The sequence below is a fragment of the Phaethon lepturus genome, unplaced genomic scaffold (assembly GCF_000687285.1).
Source record: "Phaethon lepturus isolate BGI_N335 unplaced genomic scaffold, ASM68728v1 scaffold29392, whole genome shotgun sequence".
Classification (NCBI taxonomy): domain Eukaryota; kingdom Metazoa; phylum Chordata; class Aves; order Phaethontiformes; family Phaethontidae; genus Phaethon; species Phaethon lepturus.
This window is the reverse complement of record NW_010523180.1, coordinates 124,858-133,675: the sequence shown is the minus strand read 5'-3', so window position 1 is coordinate 133,675 and position 8,818 is coordinate 124,858. Positions and strand designations below refer to the sequence as shown.

Sequence of the window (8,818 nt, the reverse complement as noted above, 5' to 3'; positions counted from 1 at the left end):
GGTGTGGAGGCAGCGGTTATTACAGCTGCAGCGGGAAGGTGTGAAACAATTGCGCTCAATATAGAGCAATCTGTGTGTATCGGGGGTGGGGGAAGGACTTGAGGCAGTTTAACCTAGTGGCAGTCCCAGGCAGCTTCTTGATTTGACTTTAAAACATCCATGTGTATGTGTGTCTATGCACCTCTTCCCCTCCTCCCTGTTGTCCCTCCCCCACTTCCACCCCTGCTTTTAAGAGGACTTCTGGAGCTCTGGTACAAGAAGCAGCATCCCTCGGTGCTGCACCAGACTTGCAGTTTTGCTTGTATCTGTATTTGCAGCCATTCTGGAAGTGTAATCTATGCTTTGAGAGGTCAGAATGCGAACAAATACGTCAAAGGCTCACCTTATTTCATTGGATTCGAGAGTAATGATGTGTGAGGGGCAGGCTGAATGTATGGCTGGGACTTTCTTCCTTGTGAATACCATCTTAATAGAATTCTAAACTGAAAATATTGCAGGGTCTGGGGGGGGCAGGTTGGAAGGTTTGAAGGTTTGAAGGTTGTGGCTCTAATTTAAGGCCTCAGTCACAAAATCCCTTTATTGCCCAAGTTCACTGTCCTAAAAAAAAAAAAGCTGTAACAAGATGACCTGATTTTTATTTTTTTTTTAATATTTAACTCTGATCCCATTCTGGAGGGAAACAACAGTAGAGGATGGGTGCTCTCTACCTAGAGGATAGAGGCCTGCATTTCATCATAAGACTTCTACATCAGCAGTGGTAGAGCAGAATACTTACTACAAAACTGGCAAATGGATCTCTGGCTTAAAATAGAGGCAAAGGGAAGTTCAGTAATACTTAACAGATTTTAAAGAGAATATATTGAAAATCTTTCCCTGAAGTAAAATGGCTGAAAACTGTCTGATGGAAGATCTTTATCCATGAGGAACAGGACTTTTTTTCAGGGTGGATTAACTACCTCTTGGCATATCAGTGTGGGCACTTTTGTCTGCTAGAAAAGGTAACAGCGTTTTGTCAAATGTCATCAACAGGTATCTGAACATTGCTTTAGCCTTATGTCTTCCTTTACATTAAGTTTCCTAGCCTGTTGCCAATCTTCTGACATGAGAAATATCTTAAAAATAACTAAGCAAAATCCACACTTGAAGTACTGGGTCTCTAACCCTTTTTCTCCCTTCCTTCAGTGCATTTTTAAGACCTAAACTGGGGAAACAATATGAAGCTTCCTGCGTGGTACGTACATGTTTCTCTTTTTCAACTCTTGCTAGTAACTAACTTTTCATGCAACTTGATCTGACCATGGTGGCTGATCAGCAAGCTTCTCAGCTTACGCCAGAGTGGATTTGGTCCATTCAGCTTAATTTTGTACTCTTATCACATGAAGGCTTTGAAACCTTTTCCTAGCTAGAGAATTTGGGTATCATGTGCATCTCCAGACACAACAAAAATATATTGATTTGGATATTAGTAATTGAACTAATTGGTAATTAAAATAAATAATGGTATGGACAGACTGAGCTACAACAAGCTGGTTCCTCATGTTTGTATGTGCTTTCAGATGAGATTGATGTCATTTCAGTTTGCAGTTGCTGGAGTTTTTTCGGATTTAAAATACTGAAAATCTAAACATTACTGACGGCTTTAAATGATACTTTTACCATTGTGCAAGATGAAAGTACCTCCTCTACTGGAACATAGAGGGAGCATAATTAAAGACAGGTTATTATGCAGCTACTAAAAACTCTTACTTCTAACTGTATTTCAAATGAAACCTCAATCTACTGTCTAAAGGGAGGAGAAAGGGAAGGCATGCAGCAAGTTCAAATAAGGTGGGTATCTAGGGAATTTCAGAATTCCTTGAACTGTTGCTGATCTTTGGATGACTTAAAGTACATTAAGCAGTTGCAGCCAAACTTGACAGACTGGAAAAACTTGGTCTGGACATGTATCTTAATAGTTTAAAGTACTTAGGTCTCTCTGCAGCAATCTTCTGACTTCCTTCTCACAAGATATTAAGCTGGGAAAGCCCTAGCCACTGCTGACTAATTTTCTTCTAAGAAATCCATGAATTTTTCAGGGTTATTGCTAGATACTGATAGAGGACTGCTGGCTTAGTGTGTTGGTGAGTAAAATGTATTGTAGTTCTGGCACATGGAGCAAAAAGCATCATCACTGGTTTATAGCATTGACAATTCCTGGTTGTTCAGAGGCTAATAAATGGAGCTTGTTGCCCTATGTCCTTTCCCAGGAGTCTCAGCAGTGTGCATGTCTTGAAGCACCTATAATCTGAGGCTGTGGCCCCACCTGTGAGCTAATATCTGTTGGGTGGAGGGACAGAGCATCCTTCTCTGTGTGTTCTTCCATGATGTACCTATCTGTTGTGACTTCCTTGTGCTTCATGCTGTGCTGTTGGCATCAGGTCTTCCTCTATGTCCCCCAGGCTGATTCTAAAGCACCTTTCTTCTATAAACACACATCAGAGTTTACAAAGTGTTTAAAAAAAAAAAAAAAAACACCAAACCAAAACACCCCACCAACCCCACACAACACCCAACAACTGCAAGATGCCATAAATCACACCCTTCAGACAAGGGAAGGGGAGCTCTGGAACAATGCATTTCATGAAGATCAAATCCATTTCCACCCCTTGGATGAAGGAGAACTTGATTCTTCTCCAATTCTTAATGTAATCATTGAATTATGATAGAAAGCTTTCAGAGGTGAGTCTTAGTTTTGAACAAATGATGGGATACAGCCTGAGCTGCTGCATCTGCAACCTTCTTTTGCTCATCAGTTTCCTATTCCTGCCAATGCACAGGAATGTCTTGCCCACGTCAACACCTTCAGTATTATCCAGTGGGGTAGCAGAGTGCTGCACGCATGGATGAGACCAGGTTTCTGGAACTTGATGGGTACTTGGCTTGTCTTCTGAAACACGAAGCTGACTATCTAACACCACTGTATTGACTGGTGTGCCTAAAAATACTGTGCACTTGTTATATGATCTGTCCTTTTAAAAATTCTCTAGCCAGAACTCTAGCAGTTCTAGGCATGCATATAGGTTGTTAACTGTCTGACAATGCGTATGACACAACATCGTGCAGTATTCTATTATTATTCTTGGCTCTAAACTTGCTGCGGTAGAATTTGCTGCATATTGTGCATTGAGGAAGCAGATGATGGAGGCCTAGACTCAGTACAGCATCTGGTCTGCAAGAGCAGATTGCATTGCTGCTTTGAGCTTTGCTTTATATTTTAATACTTGAGGAAAAATATGGCCATTTCATAGCCTTGTTTTCCTTACCTGAACAATCACACTGACTTCAATTGGTCTATGAATAATCTGAAGATAAATACAGTCACCTCGCGTTGTCTTACACTGTCTAAATGCTCTTGTGCCTCAGTGTGGATGTCACGTTCTTCCTTCTCCCCATTCTGAAGCTATTCTGCCCTGACACAATGTCATTCCTAATGTGCATGAGTCAAAGCTGTAAATAACCTCACAGGAACGTGTGTGAGTGCTGTGCAAAGCTAATGCATTTCTCTGGTGGAGGGTAAGGGACTCAAGGATATGGTTTAAATTCTTTTACGCTGGATTGCATTGGGCATGGAAGAATCCAGACGTTTTCTGGAGGATCCTGCGAATTCAAAGTTTACCTCTTTTCTGCTTTTTTTTAACTTGTTTTTGCAAATCTAGTAATATGTTTTGTGGTTATGAGTGGTTAACGGATAAATATGGAACAAAGTTTAAGAAGAGGCCACCTTTACTTTATCTATCCAGTTGACACGGTTGAAGAAAACTGAGTTTTTGAATATGGGAATTTTTTGTAAAAAAAAAAAAAAAAAGTGCTTGACATCTGTGTTTCATCGCTTGTCAATGCTTGTACTATTACTATGTATGGTAAACAATGGAGCCTTACCATCCCTTGTGCTATGAACTCCTAGGTTAATGTGTTAGATCATTCTAGGAACTCTTCCCTACTCATAGGACCTTCCTCAGATTGATGAAACAGTCTGCCTGCATTTCAAGTTCTTTCCCGTCAGTCTGAAGTGACTTTAGACATGGTATCTGCTTTCCACTGTGGTGCAGCCCGAGCTTTGGAAGAACAGGGCGGTAAGGTTCCGCCAAGGACAGAAGTCTGGTTCCAGAAGCACTAATAGTTTCTCTGTGTCTCTGCCACGGTCATACTGTATGTACACTAGGCTAAGCACTGGGCCTAGGTCTCCTAAGCTTACTGCCTTTCTTTCCCCCCCTCCCCCCTTGTTTTTTTCCCAAATGAGATCCTCTAGGGCTACTTCCCTGGAGGAGACCTGCAGCTCATCTGGCACTCCTGAGAGGATGGAACAGGAGGTGCTGAGCTTCCCCAGATTCTGGCTGTCTAGTGGGGGCTAGGGGCCTGGCTGAGCCCTTGCTGCCTTATGCAGTTTGCCACAGGTACAGCTCCCCTGGGCTTAGTCATGTGACTAGAGCAAAGCTGTACCCATTCCAGCAGCGAAATGACACACAGGCTGACCCTGGTCACAAAGTAATTTGACAGTTCCTTTGGTCCTTAGGTAAAAGGTGAACAGCAGTGGTGGGAAGGCAGCCAGAAAGACTGACTGCCACTCCCTGTGAAAATCGATTTGCATCACTAGGCTAAAAGGAAAAATGCTTGTGTAAGTGGCCCTGAGGGAGCTGAACACACACACAGAGCACCACTGAAAGGGTCTGCCCTTTCTCCAGCCAAGGCATAAGACTGACTTCTCTCACTACTACCTTGGCAGATGTTCTTTATCCCCTTTTGGCACGTGGGGTGTTGCAGGCATGGACAAACCTGCTATAAGTAGGTAACTGTTTTTCTGAGGCTGCAGCTCCAGACATACCCATAGCATGACAATATCTCTTCTGACTGACTTAAAGGGAACTTACTTTAGACATTCTCATTCAGCCTTCTCATTGAAGCATGTAACTCCTCTTAGCTGTAGCAGCAGTTGCTTCGTTCATGTGGGGTGAAAATTATATTTTCCACCTTAATGACTGTATATTCTCTGTAAGCGGGTCCTGAAAGTTAGAGTAGAGCCATAGCAGACCAAAAGGGAGGCTCTACAGCAGCAAATGCTAACCCAGAGCCTTGCATCTGAATGTCTCGTGTAGGCAGAAGCTGCTGTTAGCTGGACCTTTATGGAGAACTCGGGCAAATCCCATGGGAACACTTGTCCAAAGAACTGCATGTTCTTGTTGGGCTGCTTGTGACAGTTATCAGTGTGGGGATTGATGCCAACTAGGTCCTGTGCTGACAGTACATGCATGGGGGCCATTGTGTATCAGCCAGTGCCTGTAGCACACAGGGACACTCACTGGTTTCCGTACAGTAGCGTTTGTGTTAGCATTTTTTCTGGCAACATACAGTACTTCTGTCTCAGATGCTTGTGATCACATATGCTGTTCTGGAAGCTAATCTTTCACTGGGGTACAGAAATATATTTAGCTTTCTGCTCAGGCCAGGAACGAACAGAGGAATCTAGTGGCTAACCGTGTAGCAAAAGCTTCATGTGGCTCAGAAACACAAAACGTTGAGGTGAATACAGGCCTAATTGAAAAATATAATCACAGCTTCCTTAGCTCCCTCTTGAATGAAGAGGAAGAATTCCACAAGTATGCACAATGTGGCCATAGCTTCCAGAAGGCAGTTGCTGGAGGATTTTCTCTGTGATGCCATTGAAGTACCTGTGAATGAGACCTTGAATGGAAAGCCAGAGAGCAGCAATGTGTCTTCCATCATACTGCAGAACAGCGCTTCTGGTTACAGTGACTTTATTTTTTTCTTCCCCTTGCTCCATAAACTGAATAGCTTTGTCACTGTACTGACGTGTGAGCTTATGGTTTGGCTTTTCTACTAGAGGTGAGAAGATAATTTCTTTCAATAAGCCTAGGTCAGCGCTGGTGCTTGGCAGGCCTTTCAGTGGGCTAGTTCAGCTCACTAACCTCACCGAAACTACATGCCTCTATGCTGAGCTTCATTTTGGCTTGTGTGAAAGCTTGACTTGGCTGAATGAAGGCTTCAGTGAGCCCCTGAGCTGATGCATGAGTAGAGGTGGGAGTGTGTGGCTGGAGCAACAAATAAGGAGTGGCACCCTGTCACCTTTTGAAAAAAATAAATAAAATGTCATGGTTTTCACTGGTTCTTTCAGACTTTTTGTTGTTTGTAACTGTGCATTAACCCTGCACCTCTTGTCTTGCTTCTGGGGATACTTTGCTGCTTTGTTCCCCCCTTTTGTCAGGTAGCCTTGTCTGGGATAGTTGTTCTAGAGCTCTGCTGTCTTTATACTAATGTGCTCTTGACTGCTACTGTGGTTCAATGACTTCGTAGTTCATGAATGGAACAGAATACTCAGACCTTACAGTGAGTACTTTGCTCCCCTGCCTGCCAAAGCTTTCCAGGTATCGGCTATCCCTTCGTGTTCCTCCCATTCCTGAGCCAATAGGAATAAATGGCAGGAGACCGTTTCCCTTTGTAGACAATGTGGCCCCCAGGAGGCTGCTGTAAGAGTGATTTGAGGCATCCTTTCCCTGGTAGACGTGTTACCTGATCCTGGTGCTAAGAAATACACATTGCTGACAACCTAATCCATGGCACATTATTTTTGACTAATCCCCAGGAAGCCAGTGGTTTTGTCCACGTATTGCAACTAATGCCCTCCAATTTCAGCCATTGGTCCGTGAAGAAAGTCTGTTGAGTTTTCTGACTAGAACCTGGGGTTTCCAGTAGGTGGGCAGTATGACTTTCCACATAGTTATGTTTATTGGCAGCTGATGTTTATCGTCGGTATTTCCTGAGGTTCAATTTGCGTTGCTACAGACTTAATCCTCTATAAGCATACTTAGTTCTGAATACCCCTCGAAGACATCTGTGTAAATCATGCAGTGCATCTCCCCTTCTCTTTGTCTATGCCTGGGGCTATTGGGGACTTTCGGTCTTAGGTTGTAAGTACAGATAGACGTGTGTTCCTCTGCCTCTGTGCTGGCCAGAGCAGAGCTGTTATGGGGGTGCTGTAAAACCACGACGGTGCAGCAGTATGCTTGCACCAGGGTATCCTGCCTCTCGATGGAGGAGCTCATGTCTGCCCACACTGTGACAGATGTGGCTACGACCTGAGAGAATGAATGTGCACGGTAGCTGGGGTATGCAGAAGAGTGCATGTTACCACTGGTTAGCGTGCCACATCTGGGAGTGGCTGGTTGTTTAGGAGAGCTAGGTTATGGCTGTTGCCCTTTTTGCTTTTCTTCTTTGTAATCGAGTCTATTCTTATTACACTCCATCCCCCAATTTTACAGGAAAAAATGGTATGACTAGTATTGAATAATAAGCTTTACGAGTCTGGAGTGAGGGCATTTGAAGCATCTGTTAGGTCATGAATGCCAACAGTTTGCCCAGAGCCTGATAAAATTCGTGAAACAGCTTGTGAACAAAAAGGCAGCTAGGAGGCTAAGCTGCTATATGGCAAGGACATGCATTATCAGTAATGTATTTCTTTGCTTTAGGAGCTTCGGTGAACAAGTATAACTACTTTTGTGACCTATAATGAGATCTTTGTATCTGGTCAGAGGAAGAATTTATTGAAATGGTTGGAGCAACTAGCAATAAGGAACTTACTAGAACCTTAGGGATTTCAAAAGCAGATAGTCTTATTTTCTGTTGATTGAGGTGGAAATAATGAATTTGTGGAGCCGTCAGCTCTTTTAAGTGTTCACAAAACCATTACATCATGGCTCGACAAAAAATTTTGTACACTGATTATTTTTTGTGTCAGGGTGTGAAAATGTTTCCTAAGGCCCATATACCTTTAATGGGTTGCCCTTTACGTTACACTAAACTGAAAGAGCATGTGTGTGTGAGAAGAATATCCAGCGCTCAGCTCCACAAATACAGGCTTCATTAGCTCCTGCGACTTCCAACAGGATTACTGGCACGTCAGATTAATACCCAGCACAACTGTAAATTTGGCTTGATGTCAGCACTTTCGAATATACACATGATATTTGCTTTAATTCTTTTTTTATTACAGAAAATATATTGGGTGGCCCATTCATTTCTTAGCCAGGTATGTCCATGTGTCTGGTGAGCTTTAGCTACAGTATGTGTCTTTCAGGAAAAATATTCTAAGGTTTGCTTTTGTTATATAATGAAAACGTAGAGATTACAGGTTTTTAAAAGAAAATGTTGTATGTACTAGAAAGTATGTGCAGAAATAGATACACAGTGTCTTTTCTTCTTTGTTCTTACTTGTAGTCTTTTGAAAGAGTTTTAGTAGAGAACAAGCTGCATGGCCTTTCTCCAGCTCTCTCTGAAGCCATCCAGAGCATTTCTCGCTGGGAGCTTGTCCAAGCTGCGCTCCCGCATGTGCTGCACTGCACCGCAACATTGCTCTCCAACCGAAACAAGCTAGGTTAGTGCTCACGTGAATTTGTTTTTCCATTACTGAAGTTATCAGTCAAAATATGACAGATATAGTCTAAATCCTAGAATCCTAGTTAGTTCATTCTGTGGATTGCCTTTCTTGGTCTGTTCTCATTTATAGTAGGGTAACCTGTGAGAGCTTCCCCAGTGAAGTTAATGGTCTGATGAGCTGAAGAGTCAAAGTAAAGTAGTTCAATAATATTTTGCTAGTTATTTTCCAGAGATAATAGGACTAGCTTTTGCAAAAGCCTTTCCACCCAGCAGGCATGGGTTCCCTGAAGGAATACATATTTCTTTCAAGGCATGGTGCAGAGCGCAGTTGCAGCAGGTACCTTTAATATCTTGTGTTCTTCCCACCCCCGCCCGCCTGCTCAGTCTCTCT

General features: G+C 42.9%; 1 protein-coding gene across 1 annotated transcript in view; it reads left to right on the top strand.

Annotated features, from left to right (window-relative positions):
- UNC80 (unc-80 homolog (C. elegans)) overlaps positions 1–8,818 on the top strand; it is a 130,592-nt gene that overhangs the window by 256 nt on the left and 121,518 nt on the right. The window contains exons 2-3 of the mRNA XM_010282051.1: positions 1,183–1,231; positions 8,269–8,425. Coding sequence (XP_010280353.1) covers positions 1,183–1,231; positions 8,269–8,425 — 206 coding nt within the window. The remainder of the gene's footprint in view (positions 1–1,182; positions 1,232–8,268; positions 8,426–8,818) is intronic.